This window comes from Buteo buteo, chromosome 3 (genome assembly GCF_964188355.1).
Source record: "Buteo buteo chromosome 3, bButBut1.hap1.1, whole genome shotgun sequence".
NCBI lineage: Eukaryota > Metazoa > Chordata > Aves > Accipitriformes > Accipitridae > Buteo > Buteo buteo.
The window spans coordinates 61144173-61165464 of record NC_134173.1 but is presented as its reverse complement, the minus strand read 5'-3'; the positions used below and the strand labels follow the sequence as shown (position 1 = coordinate 61165464).

Genomic DNA, 21292 nt, shown 5'->3' with positions numbered 1-21292 from the left:
AAATAATTTAAACAAAATTGTACCGCAGTCTTACAATAAATAATGGATTCGATATATTTTTCTACTGAAAGTATTATTCTAGAATTGAATATATAATAACACAATTATTTTGATGAAAGTACCTGTGATTCTATGGAATATTATGGAGGTAAAGCCTATCAATCAGACAGCAGCATTTCCTTAGCTTGTACCATCAGATATAAATGCACATCATTTACTTACTGGGAAGTAGTCAGACATCCTCAGCATAACAGCAATTAACCATCCTGAGGGCATATGAGGACACACAGATATAAACAGGATATATTTTCTTCTCTTTGCCTAGTTTTACTTCTACCAGTGAAGAAAGCAACCAGAGAATCCCTTTTCATTGATGACCAAAGGGTGGGCATGACATTATTAGCAGTCTAAAGGTGGTTTTTTTCTAGAGCTAGCAGTGAAAACTGATGAAAGTAGAAATCTTGTGGATGTGTTTCAGTGAGGTGGATTTCTTGCTATTGCTAGTACATTTGGATCATTCATACTGTGTTTTTTGCAACATAACGTTTGCAGAAATAGACTTCTTCGTAGATCAATAATAGATATTCTGGCACTAAAAAGGTGGCCAGAATTTCCAAATCCAACCTTTCCCTCTCTTGTTACCTTCTAGATACAAATGCCATTCCCACACCATGTTAAAGTTAGTTGCTAACCAGTCATTTCCTTCAGTGTCTAGATCAAAAATATTATCTTCTTTTCTAGTAGCTTAATAAAAAAGAGTGAAATCAACTAATTTCACTTACAACCACTAGTAATTTTTAGAGGTATAATGAGACAGCATTTGCAAAGGTTAAGTTATTTGAAGTGAGAAAATATGGCAAAATCCAATCGGAAACAATTGGTTAGAGGTAAAAAAAGCCCAAAACCCACAACATAGTATTCTGTTTCACAAGTTAGAAGTTATATAATTGTATTGTCGAGAACATAATAAACACACTGACTTAAGTGAAAGCCAGTGTGTTTGCTTAATGATTTATTTGCACTCCTCTGTTTCCCTTTGTGGCTGCTATATTCATAGTTGAATTAAACTGTGTAATTATTATTTATTTTTGTTTCTTTGTAGAAGGCCTTATTTACAAGATGACTTCTTTTTTTGTAGAATACTTCTTTTTGTTGGGGATGTATTGATTGATAAAATGTTGAGCCTGTATTCCTCTGATTAATCAATCTCAGAAACTCTTCATGTGAATGCAAGCCAACACAATACACGTCATGCTTCTATGCAAACAGAAAACTATAACATGAAAAAATAAAAATATAATCTCTTCATGCTATTATTTTAATGAGCTATCCTTCCATTTTAAGGCTTTCCAATAGTTTTTGTTCTCAGGATAGGGAACAACTGTACATTTGTTTTCAATTATTGTGGCTGCAAAGTAAGTAATTTTAAATGACCTTTATAAATAACTGATTGCAGGATTAGCCTCTATGGAAAATTAAGTGACATTTAGCATTAGTACTGGAGTTAAAAAAACAAACCAGAACAAGACAAAAAACCCTTTTAAAGAACTGCATGAAAGAAATTACATGATGTGTTTACCAATGACTCTGCAAAGCAGAATTCATCTGCTATCTGTAGGATTGAGAATACTGACAACCATTGATTTATAATACTCTGGGATAACCACATCTGGTCTTCAGCTGCCTTCCCAAAAGAGCACAGTTCTCCTGAAGATCCTGTATCTGCCTGGTTTGTGTGGATCTTTTGGCTGCTTTACAGCATCTCAGATGGTACTGCTTAAATATATTTATGTGAGTGAATTCCATTTTAGATGTTCACAGTGTAGACATCCATATATAAATACCTAGTCTCACTTTATAGTCAAGGAAGAGAAATAGGTACTTCTAAGCTGTGGTTCATCTAGTGTGTGTTATCTACCTTTTGATGAAATAGATTACACTCTAGACATGCTTTTTCACTGGTTATAAAGAAGCCTACATCAAATATAGATGTTTGCACTGTAGATGTCTACAGTAAAGTATGATGAATCCTATTGCCAACAAATGGACTCAACAATATAGAAGGAATTTTCCAATTCAGCTAGTGAGTATTTATCTCCTGGAACTGTCTTACAGCTTTGTGTGTCACCTGATTTTTTCTATAAATCTCCAAGTTTTCTTTCTCCTTTTCTTCCCCCTCTCCCCTTTTCTCATCTGCTCTGATACTCCAAGATTAAATTAAATTTGAAAGGAGAGAAGTGCTTAATATTTCAGCTGTTTCATTTTGGGTTGTGTTTTGTTCATGTAATAGGTGACTACCAAAGAGCCAATTAAACTACTGTTATGCTACACAGCAGTTCTTGGATATTTTAAATCATTGAATTATATGCAATGTGCACTAAAATAGTATGTAATAATGTTGCGTTCTTGGCAGGATTATTAATATTATCTAAGATGTAACTCATTTAAGCTATATCTTAGCTTAATTTTCAAGTACTCTTCCGAGGAGAAAAGATTCATAACATTTTTAGAAACTTCATCATTATTTTACTGGTAAAACATCAAATTTTAGGGAGTGAAAACATTACTATGTATCTGAAAATATTTTTAGAGTTACATTTGCATTGGAAGCTTTAGGATAACAGATGCACATATGGAAATACGTACAACTTCAAATCTTTACACTTGCCCTTCAGAAGCAGTTCTGAAGCAATATACTTGCTTCTGTTACACACCATTCTGCTTTGTATGTTTTGAAATGTTAAAAAGTTGAGTACTTCACCTGGAACGCTACTTTCCTTGAAAAACCTTTGGGGAGCTAGTTCCATCAGGAACTAGACACATAGTCATACAGAACAATTGTCTGGAAAGATTACTGGCTGGAACACATCCTCCTAAGCATGTTTTCTCTCTGAAGAGTTGTAGGAAATTCTCAAGTTAGCCATTAACTATTCAATAAAGTCTTCTCCCGTGTTACTTCGGAGCTGGATAACAGACTCAGTTTTGCCCAAGGACTGAGTTCCAAAGGATATATTCCAAGGCACAGAAAGGAGGGAGGTACGTCTGTTGAAATCTGTTAGAAATTAGATGTGCTGTCATTTCTTCCTTTGGAAAAGTCCTTGCAAAATTATCAGAGACCAAAGTACACCATCATAATTTTCAGAAAGTTATTTTTCAAATACAACTTTTTTTTCTGTATAGCTTGGATAATAATCATTAGTATTACCATAATTTTTTGTTTATTTGCTTCTGGATTTATAAATCTAATTTAATTCAGCAATTATAAACTGTTTATTGCTTCTGGGTTTATAAACAGCAAAAGCAGACCAGGATGTAAAGACATGATTGCCTTCCTTTTAGCTACTTCCATAATTATTTTAGCAAATAAGGAGTGCACAACTCAGCACATTTTATTTTAAATAAATTTCTTGGTCTTATATATGTGTGTATATGGAGGAAAAGGAAAGAAAAGATTCCTTTTTACTGACAGTAGTGTCTAGGGACATGTTTAATAATATCCTCTGAAACAAAATTCAGAATATGATTAGTCTGTATCAGGATAATTATAGTAGTCTGCTACCTGCTGTATACATCACAAAAGCTACTATAAAGGTACAAAATTTCACGTACTACTGCATAGCTCTTTCTGAAAAAGAAGAGAATAGTAGTTATTATATTGCTTAATTTTAAGTAAAGATATTCTTCTCAGTTCTGAAGCCATACAGATACATAACTGATATCATTAGTTGACTTGCAACGTGTGAAATGATAGATCATGACTGTGGTAGTGAACTGTCTCAGCTGGAATTCTGCATCTTTGAAGTTTCCCTCTTGTGCCTGTCTTCCAGAACCCACTTTTGATCGTATTATCTTCTTATCCAGAATCTTTTAGTTCAGGCAAATCATTGGTGAAATATTTTTGTTCATAGTATTGTTCCCTGAAAGTGTACCTGACCATTTGAAATTATTTGGTGGTCCCTCTGCTTTTTTCTTTTTTTTTTTTTTTCAGTTTTAAATGAGGTTGTGGGGCGGGACATAAATACAATAAATACATAAACACATTTTAAACATGATCACTGTTTATATGGATCAAGAAGAACAATGTATACCTCATTTATATTAATGATGCTTATATCTTGCTCTGGGAAACTGGAAAAAAGACTTGAATTTACAGGTCAAGAATACCTGTCCCTGTACTTCTGATTACTGTGCATCTACTAACCAGATCAATAGCACAATTTAGTAATGCTAATTTGGTTTAAAAATATGTAGAATATAGTAATAAATCAGTACAGTTTTCCCTGAAGTGTTTATTCTTGCAAACAATAACAGACTAAAATGCAGAATTATCTTGAGGTTTTAGTCTAATGTTAAACTGTTTCAAGGATGCCACCTACCTTTGCTCTGGCGTTTACAGCTTTTTCAGAAAAACAAAAAAAGGCAAAATGTTAGATGACATAAAAGCAGAATTTTTGGCAGGTTTATTAAAAAGTTTTAAGTTATTTACTCATTTTACCTAAATCTTGGGTTTTATTTTGAGAGGTTCCTGCACACTCAACTTTAAATGCTGGTATCATCAAGCCACCTTTTCAGTATACTAAAAGGAATAATCAATATAATAAGCACTGCCAAATCTAGCTGTCTTTGGGTCTGACTAAACGTGACACTGTAAAACAAGGACTCTGAAGATATATCTTATCACTAGAAATACCTATTTTCTTGCTATTCAGGCAGATTTGCAAAGATTTCAAGTACATTTTGTATTGTACGTTGTGTACTTCACATGTCAAAGATAAACAGCAGAGGATGAATTTCCAAAAAATATACACAGTTGTTTTTCAGAGTTACAACATATAAATGCTTGTGCACTACATATGTAGTAAAATAGTTTACTGCCTCTTGCATATTGGATATTGACAGCTCTGCTGTTACTATATGTTACTCTTTTTCCATTTGTGCAAATTCCCCTAAAATTAAGTGTCTTTGAATGTCAATTGACAAGCATATTTGCCAAATAAATGGCAAGTTTAGTTTGCCAAATCCAAAGTTTCTACTGTAAATCAGCTCAGGTTTGGTATGTTAAACCTAAGTTGAAATGGGTTGTTTATTAGTAGGTTACATACAGTTGCTTGCTTACCCTCTAATGATCTGGAGTTATGAAATACTTCATTTGCACTATAATGTGTCTAGAGTAGTTATTGGTAGCTGTTTCTAACCCTCTTCCAGCAGAGGTATGTATGGTACGCAAAATATTTACTGGCTCAAGCAGTAATATTTGACTTTTTCCTATGCATAAAATATGATCGTATTTGGTGGTTACTGTTTCTGGTTTTGTTTTACTGCTGGCAGTTTTGTACAAAGTTGCAGCATTTCTAATTCTTAGCTGATCCAGAAACTTTGAAGAAGAAATCACGGTAATAACAACTGCAAGAATAAGATTATCACTTTACATTCCAAATTTTTATAGCCAGTTACTATAATTTTTTAAAAATATATTCTTAAATCGTGGAAGTTATTAATGACTTCGTTGCTACTTCTTGTCTTAAAAATGTGACTGTTTCACAGAATATGATACAAGACAGATGTAGACTAATCTATGCATATTTGGCTTTAAACAAGTACACTTTTCAAGGTCATACCTATCCCATTATCACAGTTTAAGGTGAGTTACAAATAAAGAGAGAGGACCAAAATAGTTTTGATAAAACATGCTTCTCTGAAAAATGTTAATGCAGCAAAACCAAATAATAAACTTTTTTTGCATGTACATCTATTATGATTAAAAATAAAAAGCTTGCTTTATCTCAGAAAAGAATTTCAGATTGCAGAAGAATGAGAGATTACATCAGAGCAGCCATTAACCTGCTAGATCACAACAGAATCATCAATAATTTGGGGATTCAGTAGAGGCTAGTGGAAAGATTCAAGCCAAAGCTTATAAGTTGAACAAAAAAATCAAATTTAGTTGTTTTTTTCATGTTCCACAGTATTCCCTAATGAGTCAGGTATTTTTCATGGAGTTCTTTTACTTTTTTATTTGTGAGCATTGTTAAAAAAAGTAATGAAAAAGGTCTTACATTTCTTTGGTGAAATGAAGAAAACATTTTGAACCTTAATCATATGAGGAGAGATATGTATTTCTTTTCTGGTCAGCCCTAATTAAAAAAAAAAAGTGTCTTGAAACCTTGTAAAGGAACTTCTATTTTCCTTAACCTCTATCCTCTCCTCTCCAGTGAAATACATGTAGGATGGGATATTGTTGATTGTACTAAAAAAAAAACTATTTTAGATTTCTGACACTGCTTATAAAGACAAGTACTTAACTACAAAAAGACAGATGCTTTGTATCAATTTGGTGGTAAACAAATAATATAAAATACCTGAAAGCATATTAATTTATAAAAAAGATTACTGTTGCACTAAGAAATATATGATAAGGAGATTAGGTTTCTTCTTGTGTTTAATGGAAAACAGGATTAGGATTTAGGTGGATGAACTGATCATGCAATTTTTCATAACATCTTGGATTTCTTGTTGTTATGAACATAAATTTTTCTCTGCTGTAGCACTTAAGTATTGCTATTATTGCAAAATGTATTTTAATAAGTGAAATATACTTTTAACTTGAATTCAATACTAATATTTGCCCAGAAACTCCCATGTTTTATTGTGGAGCCTTTGTCCTATACTGATGTAACTGCACATCTAATTGCAGTTAATTGTGGACCAAAACCAAATTTTTTTAATAGCCTTAAATCTAGTTATGGAGTTCTGTTTAAATTCTTATGTCTAGGCTTACAAATTTTGTGGCTAGAACAACACAAATATCCAGAGTATTTTTTCTACACTAAGAAGATCAAGAAGATTTATGTATGCTTTTGTCTGCTTTACTCAGACAATTAGAGCAAATCAGCTACTTGCCTATACAATTTTCCATGTCCTCTCTGTCTGGGCCCTCTTAACTCTCTGTACTTGACCGTATTCCCTGGAGTATAACACACACATACATGCACATACACACACACACACACACACACACATTTGCATATGTGAATATGCCAAACTGGCTTTTCCTCAGTGTACTTATGTTCCCATTTATTCCTGTAAAGAAAAGTGTTTCTCCTCCCTTCAAAACAAATTACAATCCTCAGAACGTACATCAGTTTCTCCAACTTGCCTGTACTGGCTTTTGTTCATGGAAACATGTCCTTCTTCAGACAATTACCAGAACCCCAGTGTAATAAAGTAATAGGAGCTTTCAAGGATGTGATATTAATCCATCAGAATGGCATCCACAGCTTTAAACACAAACACTCGCAGTTCTCAATTATAACAATAATTAAATACTGTTTATTACAGACGTAAGTATTAAAAATGCCTACACATAAGTATTTTGTCATTTATATCTATATGAAAATTTGAGGAACTTCTATAATTTTCATAAACACAGAGTTAACATGATTAATACATGGGTGGAAAAATGTGCTTTATTTTCTTTTCTAATAATATGGTTGAATTTTGCTGTAAGTGAAAAATACATTGTATTCTTAAAATGGAGCTGAAATGTTCATCCTCCATCATTAAGTGTGCATACTACAGTTTAAATTACAGGATATAAAAAATGCCTATGCTTCTGATAGTTGCATTTTACTCAGGTTCATGGAATAAGAAAATGACTTTTACCTTTGATCCAGCTTTATCCTACTTGAGCCAGATTATAGATGTCAGGAGTAAATTATGTTCTTCACCTTCACTGCATTTTCTCAGTGAAGTACAATTATTCAGTTGTTATTTGAAGACAGTTGTATTGCATGAAGTCCAATTAGTTATGTTGCCCTTGAGTATATCTTAATCAAAATGTAATGCAATTATCCAGAACTGTATTAAACATGTAACAACTACATAAATAAGTCAAATGATGCTTTGAGGAGGTCAGCAGAGTGATGATACCTTAAAGTTACTGTAATTCATATTTCATGAACCAAACCTGTTGGGTTAATTAAAATAATTTATTGTAAAATTTGCTTTTACTTTTACTTACACGGCTGAAAAGCTTATTTACAGACTAATCTCTCAGGTACATTTCTTTAGTTCTAAAACATATTTACTTATTTTATTTCCTAGGTTATTCAGATAAATTTTGAAGAATTTGATCTGGAGATTGGCTATGACACACTGACAATTGGTGATGGAGGAGAAGTGGGTGATCCTAAAACTGTGCTTCAAGTGTAAGTCTTTTGCGTTTACATTTTGTATGCATTACAGAATATCATTAATGTGTTTTCTAATGACAGTAAATAGTGATTAGAAGCAGGTAAATCTCAACAAAAACTAATCTTACCGGGCTTATAAAATTACTGAAGGTGACAGTTTTAAGTACATTGTTATATGTTTACTCTTCTGAAGTCAGAAAGAGATGTGCTAGACACCAGAAAAGAAAAAGATAAACTAAAATAAAAAATTTTAAATGACATAGTCTGTACATTCATGTGTAGACATGTAAATTTTTAGGGGCTATTGTGCTCCCTTTATAAGTGTGTTCTCAAATTAAAAGTGTGTAAGAACATAATTGAGAATAGATAAATGGACGACTTATACATAAACTTTTATGATCTTCTAGCAGGCTTAGTATGACAAAAGATGTACTATAGGATCTTGACCTTTGAGTGCTTATTGACTATTGTAGATAACTCAAACAATGAGCTACTATAGTGAAGAAAATTACTATACAGAAAATCTAAGTATTATATTATCTAAAGCACGTATGATTACAAATCAGACAGCACTGAGTATTAAATAAGAATTTTATCATCCATTAGCATTCTTCTAGAATGTGTGAGCCCAGATACATAGATATCTATATATTTAACAGCCATTGATAAACTTCAGAATCTGTATTTCTCAAATGCTTTACTTGTGATAACTGGTCTAATAATAATCACAACAGTCTTAAGAAGACAAATTCAGAATCTTATTACTAAATTTGTAAAATTTTGAAAACAGCAGTATAATCCAGTGATTCTGTTTATTCCCCAGTCATTTGAAAATAAGCAAACCACTGTTATTAAGTATTACTTGTAGTCTGTCATTTTATGTAGCTCCCATTCCATTCTGAGTAAATAATTCAGTGTTTTGTAGGAGAAATTAATGCCCCTTAAAATACATTGTATTTTTTTTCATATCTGATTCAATTTTGTAAAAAAATAACAAAAATATTGTTTATTGCTTAGAAACCATATTTTACCCATAAAGGATTGTCTGCTATTTAGAAAAGATTTTTGGAAATGGCCAAATAATATTTAGCTGTTATTTTTAGATAAACTGGCCTCTCAGTAAGTACCTTATGTTATCAGTAGTTCAAATGAGTTACAAATTTAAAACACAGATCAGAACAGAAGCAGATGTGATGAATGTTTAGTACAAAATGTATTTAATCAAGCCCCCCCCCCCCCCCCCCAATAGCAAAATTAGGATTAGGATTCCTTAGAATGAAATTCCCTGCAGTATATTTAATGGAAATATTTAATACTACTTTTCTATATTGTGACTCTCCATTATTTACCATGAGAATGATATCAAGAATTTGTTTGGGTTGAGTACTCTAAACCCAGTCTTTACCTTGTTTTCTTTCCTAATTTCATCTCATTAATATTATTAATTGCAAAACTTTGAGCAGAAAATGCAGTTGTTTCAGGATTTGCAGATTTTAATCATGAAATTCCCCCTTAGATTTTTTTTTTTCTTCAGAAGATAGACTATCTGACCTTTTATTTTAAATTGTTTTTGTAATTGTTCTATCCCTTCTTATCAATGAGGAGACCAGGATTTGCCAGGTATTTCAGGTGAAATTTCTTTAGGATAAAGCAAAATTTCTTCAGTGGATAGTAGGTGTGCTAATTTTTACTAATAATAGTTTTGAGAAGTGGGGAAGTACTGTAATTTCTATTTTATAAGCAGTACTAAGCCTTCAAAATATATTTCTGATAATGCTGGAATTTAATTTCAGGTATTTGTAGATTCCTAAACTATACTGAATATCCCCTCATGTGGAAAGAGCATTTATTAAGTACCAATTCACCAGGCTTTCTTAACATTTAACTAAAGTATTGTGTTTCATTGGTACCTGAATTACAGTAACACATTGAGGCACAGTACAATGATATTTAAAATTTTGAGTAATGTAGTAAAGTACTCTGTCAAGGTTTTATTTCATTAAAGATGCTAGTGTTTTGTAAAAGTATGTCTGATGATGAGACTTTTGTTGGGAAGAAATGATGAAATTACATGATTAAATGTCATGAGTATAAAGGAATTCCGAATAATTTTCGTTAATAAAAGGGTTAATTAGAACTGTCAAGTGTTAACACATGATAAGAGAATCTGTTCTGTAAATAACTAGCTAAATAATTTTAAAGAATTATTACTATGGAGATCCTGGAAAAGCAAAAAATCCCCCAATTAGTTTGCGGGGTTATACAAATAACATTGTATAATCACCCACACATATATTATTTTTGTTTACCAGTGGAATGATTGCTGATTATTCTGTGATCAGAAGTATCAGTGTCAAAGTTATTAGGATTAAAATGTATACAAAAATTACATGGAAGATGGAACATAATTGAGTACTGTAAAAAAACGTGTAAATCTTTTCTCCTGTGAGCCATGCAGACTTCATCTGAGATATGATGTGTAGCAAATAAATCAACTATTGTATGATTTAATTTTCGGATTTAAAATTTTTGATAATTATCTTTCCTCCAGCAAATTGCTGAAGAACATTGGTTTGAATATGTCTGGCTTACGTGTAAATGTTGTGAGAACATTTATCTTCCAATTTATCAAAGTTAATCAGGAAACCTATCCAAGTATTTAATCTACTAGTTTTACTGGGCACTGCTAGATAGGAAGGTTCAGAACCAAAACCTGAATTTAAGAGCCATTTAGGTAGAATTATGCTTCCTAAATTGAGCATTGCAGTCCTGATAATTCCTACTCTGCTGGTGCTAATCACAGCTAAACTCCAAAGCCATTTCAGTACTTGCCATTAAGTCTCTCTGGGTGCTGACAATTCTGTGCCTATATACATGCACCCAGCAACATGACAGGTTGTTGTAGCCTAGTGGCCCTAGCACCTAAGTGAGCTTAAATCTGAATGGAATAAATTTTTTGTGTGTTTGACAAGATGACTAATGTGAAGGCATTCTTAGCGCATTCCTATGGAACTAAGATCTTTGCAAGGTGGAACAGTGTTAAGTTTTAGTACCAAGAGATAGAGCGGAAGGAAGGAAAGAAATGGTGGGTCCTCCTTTATACATCAGTCACAGCACTTTTTCAGGATGTTTGGAAGTCTGCTTTCGGCAGCTTGGTCTGACAGTTGCTGCAGGTGACTCTTTATGTAATAAGCATCTGAGCACTGGTTCCTGTAACATGCACTTGGAAAATCGAGCGCACAAGGCATGAAACTCATTCTTAAGCTTTTAGTGTTCTTGCTGTGTTGGGTGTACATGTATCCAGTCTCCCACATTACTGATCGTCTTCAGCAGATGGAGAGTGTTGCAATCTTCTGAGTATCCTCTAACCTAGTCTTCAGTGAACTCTGTCAGGGGGAATGTATGTCACTAGTATGTGCGAGGGGTAGTTCTTCAGTCGTAGAGGAAGATGTGGAAAACACCCTGCTGCGTGTCATACTGTTAAGCTGTTTAATAAAAAGGGAGGCATCATAATTGTATGTTACCATTTCTACTGTTGACAGTGTTCACTGCTCAGCTTTTGAAAGGGAAGGTGTAAGAACCTACTTCCAGGAAGGGAATCTAGGTAATGAGTCCAGGGTAGAGGAAGTTGCATAAATCCCAGGAGGAAAGAAAGGATAATACATAACTACAGAATTTCATTATTATCTTAAACAGCTTCCTTCACATAATGTTGTTTTTTCTGGATCTTATTGCTCTGTGGCCCCAGAGTCTTCCCAAATATTGTACAGGGATCCCTAAGCACTTAAAAAAGAGCAACAAGTGATTTTTGTGTTCTGTTGATTGATTCTTAATTTCAAAAATGCATTTTCAAATGGTATTTTTTCCCCATGAAGTATTTAATTGAAAAAATATTGTTTCTGAAAACTGTATGCATTTAACAAATATATTTATAATTGACTTCAGAAAATAGAAACAATAAAAATTTTGATGGCTGTTTATCATAGGAATTATTCTCTCTGACACAACAAAGAGATTAATATTCCCGATGGCCTTAATATTCCCAAAATATACTGTCAGTCACCAGTGACAGTTACAAAACTCTGTTAGCCATTACATCAGTGTTGTTTCTGAGGAACATCCTGTTAATCTATTAATTTGGCAAAGACTGAACTCACTGAAAACACTTTCCCTTAGTGCAGGAGTGAGCAGTTAGTACATTATTTTGGCCAGTCATTTACTTGTTCGATTCTGGCAAGAGTCTTTGTAGTAGCTCCATCTGTGAACACAGATGTGGGAAATAGACATGAATTTCTCCCACAGCAGAGTATTTCATACAGAAACAAGCTAAAAAAGACCAGAGGGGAGAACTAAAATTAACTGCAAAATACATTTAAAATAGTCCATTTGAAGTTTCAGCTAGCTTTAAAGAATGGTTAGAACTGCAAAAAACAAATTAACAGTTTTCAGTCTTACACAGTCTTGTACTTGTGATCCATTTTACAAGAATGGAAAATGTTTTGGTACTTTCCACCATTATGTTTTAGCTGATAAACTTTTAACCAAATTTGAGACAAAGTTTTGGGAAAAAAATGCAATATAAAACTGCAGCTTTCACAACATTTCCTTTTTGCTATCACACTACTTCATTCATCAAAAAGAATGAACATTTAGGATTGCATTGACTTGCAAATTTTTGCAAACAATATGAAAAGTGAAAGAAAAGAAAAAAATAAATACCAAGCTTAGTTCTTTCTAATTAATCAACATCCTGTCACATTAGGAGGTTTTAAAGTTGTGAGGAGGTATTTTTGTTAATGAAGGAATGAACATCACCTGAGTCTGTCAGGCATCTTCTTCCATTGTGGTAGAGGGGATGAGGGGAGGTGAGAGAGTGCAGGGAACATGTGGACCTTCATAATAGTATTGCTATTTAAGAATAACAGCTTTTTCTTAAATATGCAATACATGTATTCCAAAATGGGTAATTGTATACCAGAGAAATACTTATTTTGAAGAATAAGTGTAGTGCCTCATTATGGGCTTCTAGTGCCATTTCACAGGCCTGCATATATCTGAGTCATGCACACAGGAATGCCAGATAAGGTTCAGGATTGCAGGAGATGTATGTCTTTATGGACCAGCAACTGAAAGTGAGATGAAATATTTCAGTACAACACAAGCAGTAGTTTTTTGTGTTTATAGAATGCTATCAAATCTGCAGGCATTGGAACCTTGAGAGCTGTATTGGTTAACCAGCCAATAGATAACTAATTTGGTGTGAGCTGAATGTAATTAATTTAACAACAAAAAACATAAAAAAAAAGCTTAATAGTTATTTAGATCCCTTACAAAAAAAAAAAAAATCTAGTTACTTAATGGATTTACAGATTTTTTTTTCTATCTATAGGTTAACTGGGAGCTTTGTACCAGACTTAATTGTGAGCATGAGCAATCAGATGTGGTTGCACCTTCAAACGGATGAAAGCGTGGGCTCAATCGGTTTCAAGGTTAACTACAAAGGTAATAGTACATTACTGGAAATGAATTTAATGGTGTACGAAAAATTAAGCCAATATTATGAAATGTTTTTCTTTTATATTAGGGGATGCATTCTATTTCCAGTTCTGTCAGTTTTAAAAATAAAACAATACAAGTTGAGTTGAAAAAAATACAAAAAATAAATTTGATCTCTTTAAAGGTCTTATGTCATATGAAACTGCATGCTTTTTATTTGGTGTGTTCCTACAGCAGTTGATTTTTGGGCTATAGTTTTACATTTATCTTCTGTTATTTCATGTTGAAAAATATTAAAGTGAAATAATTCTGTGATTATTTAAAGCTGAATGCATAAAAGAAATGAATACTTCCTACATTCTTTTGAAAATCAATCATGCCTGCCACAACAGAAAAAAAACACTGCAAGCGAAGAATTTGAATTACTGATGAGTTTTGGGCCAAAGACAAAGAAAACCCTACCTAATAATGTTGTTCTTAATGGTCTTAAAATGTGAGGGATCTATAATGCATAACATAAAACAGCTGTTCCTGTTTGATGCTTCTGGGAGAACATACAGTTTTCATGTAGCATGAAGAACAGAATCAACCAAAAACTTAAGCATAACATATACATATATATATACACATGCACTTCTGTATTATTACAGAATTAGGTATATTTATTATTTTTGTATTATATTTAACACAGCTGCATATATTTCTTGCAACAAATTTTTAAATTGCATGGTTCCTGCCTACCACCAAAACCAGATAATGGAAAGTATGATTATTCATCAAGAGAGGAGAAAGGAAAGGAAGGAGTTAAACCAACAACCATGTGTATTAGAAATGGAGCTGATGTTGTTAAGGATGGGCACATGGAGTGAATAAGCATATTGGGAGTAAACCTGCACGGTGTGACTTGCTTTTTTTTTTCTATCCATAACTTTCCTTTGTCTGTTCATTTATATTAAGTTCTATAGTGGTATGGCCTGAGTCTGCCTGTGCACTCTTGATATTCAAATCTAGTAGACTAAGATAGAAAGATCTTACTACTTTGTTTTATGGCAGTTATAAAGACCCAGGATTTTCACATTCCAGCTGTTGAAAGGGGCAACAGAAATGATTAGTATAAAGAAGTTTAAGAATTTGTTAATACATCAAAGCTTGAACCATAGCTGAATGGAAAAGGAAGCTTTTTAGATCTGGACTTCAAATAATTTGCACAGCTGAAGTAGTTGTTTGCTTTATTTACATGATTCTTTTCTAGTAAAATTAATTTTATTTGCAACAATTTCAGTTTGCAGAAGGCAGAGGATTATTGTCTAGTGTCTTACAATGTACTACTATGTCTTGTTTTATTCATGAGTTACATTTATTCTTAGAAGCTATAGTTCTGCAAGAATAAAATAAATTTAATATGAATAGGTAGAAGGGGACAGAAAGGGTGAACCTTCACAATCTCATCTCCATATAATCAACTTTGTGATTGCACACCTAGATATTGAGTCTGTATTTCTCTCTTGCCCTATACTGGTACTTTACACTAGCTCACTAAATAGCATTTGAATGCATCAAGCATTCAATGGATAGGCACTGCGTGGTGGGGTTTTTTGGTTTATTTTCGTTTATTCCCCCCAACCTGGAGTATGGCATAATTTTTTTATATCAGTTGCCTTTGCTTTGATCCATGAGATGTTGTATTTGTTAGAGATGCCAGAAACCAGGCAATGTTCTCGTAAATAAAATGAGAACCGGGGCGGGGGAGGGGAGGGGGGCAGAGGCAGGTTTGGGGATTGTTTTTTTTTTTTGTTAGTTTTTCTTTGTGTTCAAGTCCTTTCTGTAGGCTCTGAAAAGAGACTTCTAAATGGGTAGTATTTTGGGTAAGCAGCTGTTTTCCAATTAAAGTTTGGGAACTTATGAATTGGAAGTTGAAAGTCCAATGAGGTAAACCGAGTAATTGAGTTAGAATAGTGCATTCAGGGCTATGACATATCACTGACTTCTTTACTAGAATCAAAAAATTGCAAAGACTTTTCTCTCAAAAATGTTCAGAATTACTTCAGAGAGTTGTGCTTTCTGGGATTCAGGGTCAAAGGACATTTTAGTTTAAGTGACTACATGAATTATTAAGAAAGTATGCCCAATTTGCCTGTATATCTCTTTAATGGACTAGATCAAATTCTATTCCTATAACTTGTCCCCTTCCACCTCACTATTTCCACTATCCACTTAGACACCTGACTAGGGTTGATACTGTATCTATTTATATGTATTATATATTTAGATCTTGTAAGTTTCTGCTTACATAAAAGGTACAACTACATTAGCATTTTAGATTAGATCCAGGAGGCTGATTTTTGAACTGAATCTTCTTCTGATCATTCCCACTCCCCTTGCTTTATTTTTCGTTGCAGAGTAATCTTGAAAGGCACAGATTACATTCCTTTGAGGTAATTGATAAGATGCACTTGAATAGCACCGGGAATAGCATTCCTTATGTGCTCCAGCTCCTAATGGGCATTTATCAGGCCCTGATAAAGCTTGTCCAAAGTAAAACCACTAAACCACAATGAAATTCTTATAGCTAGTATGGATACTGTATGTTGTATTGTCTCACTTTACAGACTTGCTTATGTTAGAGTTAATTACTTGATAATGTACTCGATAACAGTACTTGCTAATACCTAAAATAATTTCCCACTACAATGTTTTGATGCCTAAATATCAGCTTCCGTATATCCAGAGAGTCAACTAACCACAGAGGTAGTGGAGATGTACGTGCCTCATCCCATCAAAATTCATAAAGACATTCTTCAATCTAGTTGACATTTAGGTCTGAGTCTGGCAGGCATTTTCAAGAATATAGATTGTTCCAAGCCCTACATGGAAGATGACAGGAGGAACAGAAGGTTGTGGGATGTCATTACCCAGTGCCCTTTACCCATTGTCCTCCAAAATGGTATGTTTGCTCAGGGTGTGAGATAGAAGGTCATATCCTTTCTGACTGGGATAGAATTGAATATGCCATATCATTTGTAATGATAGAAATAGACAAATGAATTTTTAAATACCTCTGCATGAGTAGGCTTTCAGCTGAAGAATTCTTTTAAATTTATGTTTATTACAGGAACTAACAGTTTATCTTTTCTTTATCTGCCATTTGAGAGAATGTAGTAAGTCTTTGTGAAATAATATAAATCTTTATCTTCTTCTAGGTTAAGGTGTTGCATATGGAGTTATTTTATGGTTTTAATAGCTACATCCTGTTATAATTATTTAAATAGAAAATAGAGGCATAAACATGGGAGAGAGTCTTTTAAAGTAAATAAGTTTTTGTTGTTGTTTTGAAATTCCTTTTCCAGTATCCCATAAAATAAAACTACTTAGGAAGGTAGAATAGTAAATATCCAGAATGGGCAGGACAGAAATGCAAGTACTGCCTCATTAGAGATGTATTTTACCTGTTATCTCACAGTTGTGCAAGCTGTTTTCTTTTCATGCTTCAAACAGATGTGTAGATTTTTTTCATGTGAAAACATGGAATATTTACCAATCTGAAATTTTAAGTGCATTATTTCCAAGTCATAATTTTGGGGGATTATTTGAAAACCATAGCCCTTTTAGGTATGAGATTAGACTGTGGTGCTCGTACAATTACCAAATAAAACAAATAAATAATGGATTCTTTTTAGGCTTCCTGCATCAGTGCTATGAAAGGAAACTACAAAATAATAGTTATTAATGATGACAAATTACATGAATACTTTGCATCATATAGTATTTCAGGAAATGGTGCCATATTGTCACAGTAGCACTTCTATTCCCAAAGCCATGGTGAAGAGGAAGGAAGTGTCTATCTAACCAACAGTGGAGAAACAATCTCCAACATATTTAAACACTGGAACAGAATGGTTTTCATCTATAATTGAGGAAAAAAAAAAGCTGCACAAAATACAAGAGAAACTGATAAAACTGTGGCATAGCCTTCAAAGATGAGAAACCCATTTTTTAAGATCATAAGATTTTGCAGAATTGTGACTTTATTTCATTTTGCAAGAACTGATTGAGAATCTAGCAATGGAATATTATAGTTCTTGGAAAAATTATACATGAGAACTCTAACTGCAATAGCTTTCATATGCAATAGCTTCCTTTTGTAACTTTGGACATATGTGAAAGAATAAATTAAATAAAAAATACGCCTTTTAAAAATACACTTTTTCAAAATAAACTTTTTAGCACAGAATTTGTAGGATTAAAAATAAAGTAAATAATCATGGTGTAAAATCATAGGAAAAATTATTTTAAGGAATTAAGTCAGTAATGTAAACACATAGTACAAAACCATCCTCTATTAGCATGCTGAATTTCTGTTTAGGTCAGATTTGAGTCCTCTGAAACAGAGGAAATTATCCTCAGGGCAGTCTAGTTCTGTCGGGTCCCCATGCTGCACCCTCTGTTTCTGAGCAGTGGCCAGTTCTGAGGCATTTTTTTCTCTTGGTGTGTCTCTTTTATTTCTCTCCAAAAAAACAGCTACACATTAATAGAACTTCTTAAATAAGGAGATTCTCCTGATAGCTCTGCCTCCTATCAGGACAAAATATGTGTGATTTTGTTGTTAACTATAATAATACATCAGACATACTCTAATTTTAATTGCGTAAGAAAATAAGGCTGAAGAAGGTTACTTTGACTGGAGCGTAATGGTAAGTTTCAGAAGAGGCTTGTCTAAGATGCCAAGCTAGATAGGAGTGTAGGTAAAAAGTGAATTTGAAGCAAAGTAGATTTGCTTATTCAATTTTCTACATTGATGATCTAATTTTAAGGTATGGGATTTATACTCTGACACCCAGTATTTCAAAAGATTTCTTTTTGCTTAAAGCATAACTTTCATCTTGCTTCAACCAGTGTGACTTGTGTTCCTGAGTGCTTGGGGTAGTCTTGCAGCCTGGGGTAGCCTTCTGGAGTTTGTGATCCGCATTTCATCCTATTTTCCTAGCAGTAAGCACTGAGTTGCAGACACAGCTGAGTTTTTTTGTCACAGATGCCACAGAGATGTTTTTCCATGACTAACTGCTCAACAGCACTTGTTTTTCTGTTGGTGACAGAACACTTAATGATCTGAATTAGGTAGATAATTTAATCCAGTGTTAGTCCTCTCACTATGTCTGGAAACACATATTTCAGAAGTATGTGCAAAGTAAGATACATTTGCCATAATACAGGCTTCAGGAAGGTCTCATCTCAACAAGTTGTGAGAGTAGCTTATTTATGAAACATATATCTTCATGTCCATTCTCCATTCTACTAAGAAAATATAGCTTTAGTTCTTGTTGTTCATATTATAGACTAATTTTTAAAAAAACTTAAATTACTGAGCTGAGTGAGATCGTGGACAGTTTAATTGTGTAAATTTGGGTTTCACAAGACAGGTGATTTTGTTTGTTTCTTAAATACTACCTAATCCTTCTTTTGTGAGGAAGTGGGAAGAGAAGCTTTTGTACTTTCTGTGTGTCAAAATCAGGAATTAAATTATCACACTTCTCCTTTCTGAACTGTTCAGTCCTATCCATTTCAGCTTATGGTTTTTTGTGGTATTTTCACTGTTTTGATGATTTCTGTTGCCTTTGTATCCACTCTCCTCTGTGTTTCTCATGTGTTTTGTTTGTATGTGTTTTGTGGCGCAGTAACTAGACAGGATCATGCCAATGATTTATTTAATTGGTTCCTAATACCCTCAATTCTATTCCTTGTGCATCCTAACTTCATTTTGCAGAAAGAATGACAAACAGAGATTCACTTTAATGGCAAAAATCCCTGTGCTAAATCAATGCAAATGAACCTAAACCTTGTTAGTCTAATGATTAGTACAGATTCTCAAATACAAATACTGCTTTGTATTTATAAAAGAAAAAAAAAAAGAACACTTGTTGTGCAACCCCACTAACCAATAGATAGTTTACAAATAGAGCACAACTTTCTCTGTACCTGATTCCATTTCTGCTGCAAGTGTGTTATTGACGAGTTTTGTAATTCAAGCTCGTTCCTATTTCAGATCTCTTGAACATATTAAGCAAAAGGGCATCCACTGCAGAAATCTGGGGCACCTTCCTTGTTAACTTACTGCCAAGATGAAAATTGGCACTATATTTTACGCTCTTTGTTCTTCCTGCTTTGTTGGCCACAACTCACTGCAAGCTTTTTCTGCCCCTACTCTGTCAGTATTATCCAAATGTTTTATTAACCTTTTTATCTAATTCTCAAACAATGGATTTGACACAAGGTATAAGAGTTCCTGTTTGTAATCCCTAGATTATAAGAATATGAGAACAGCTGTACAGAGTCATGATAAAGATCCACTTAACTAAATAACACATAAGGAAAAGAGAGAAAGCAATGATATAGTGACACTTCTTCAGAATGCTTTCCTACACTCTAACGGTTTGTGGCACAGAGACTTCCTAAATCCAGTCTATTTATAGTAAGTAACTCTTGACAGATTTTTTCATCCATGATTTTGTCTATTTTTCCTCTTAAGCCCATACACACTTCTAGTATTCTGAATATTTCATGGCAAGAACATTCCAATGAAGAAGTATTTCCCTTGTTCACTGTAGTTTTACTAGCTTCGTCTGATGCTTTTCATTCTTTTTGTAGAAAATATTGTATTTAATCTACCATTTTACTGCTTACTCAGTTTTGCAGGACCTTTCTTTATTTATTCACAGGTGGTTGTCCTCATTGCTGCTCTGTGTAAGGTAGTATCATCAGCAAGTTTTGTCATCTCACTGCTTGCCTTGTTTTCCAGCATATCTACAAATATATTGTCAAACAGGTTAGATACTAAAGAAGTCCATTAGTGACTTCTCTCCTCTGGAAGAACTGACCATTTACTTTTACCATCAATTAACTATATTTTAAGCAAACATCCATCAAAAGCCTGTCTTTCTATGACAGAGATCCTAGTCTCTGTAAGAACCTTCCATTTGCACTTCCTCAAATGCCCTTTGGAAGTGCAAATAGTCTACTCAAACTGGATTTCTCTCATCTCTGTGCCTGCTAATCTCTCTGGAAAGCATTGGTAGGCTTGTAATGCAGGACTTTCCTTTAGAAAAGCCGTGCTGCTTTGTGGATTTTTATCCATGTGTCAGCTGAATCTATTCTTGATTATAATTTCTGGTCTTGTTACATCTCAGGTTTACATCTCTGTACTTTTCAGATGCCTCTTGGAACTCTTTCTGAAAGCAGACACTGTATTTGTCCCTCTTACCTACAGTGCTGTGATCACCTTAAGGAGGAAATCGGACATTCCTTAAGCTTTTCTACCCGCACTTTGAGTTCTATGTCTAAGAAGGCCCCAACCCAAGCTTTTTTCCTGTGATCACAGGTCCAAATAATTACCTAGGTTATCTGCCATTGCTTTACAGCACCCACAGAAACAGCTAGGCAAATAAGAAATATCTGTTCTTCTTTCTGATGGAGTACCTATTTTTTTAGTCAGGTTTTTTGTTTGTTTGGGGGGCGGTTCACAAATGATCATGTGTTGTTGCTAGAAACTAAGTTCTTTCAAAACTTTGATGTGTGCTGTCAGGATAGGTTTTGTGTTTTGGGAGTGGTGG

General features: G+C 33.6%; 1 protein-coding gene across 3 annotated transcripts in view; it reads left to right on the top strand.

Annotated features, from left to right (window-relative positions):
• Positions 1 to 21292, top strand: part of CSMD3 (CUB and Sushi multiple domains 3) — a 749348-nt gene that overhangs the window by 358200 nt on the left and 369856 nt on the right. For all 3 annotated transcript variants that reach the window (XM_075024389.1, XM_075024388.1, XM_075024387.1), the window contains 2 exons: positions 8104 to 8207; positions 13582 to 13694. In XM_075024389.1, coding sequence (XP_074880490.1) covers positions 8104 to 8207; positions 13582 to 13694 — 217 coding nt within the window. The remainder of the gene's footprint in view (positions 1 to 8103; positions 8208 to 13581; positions 13695 to 21292) is intronic.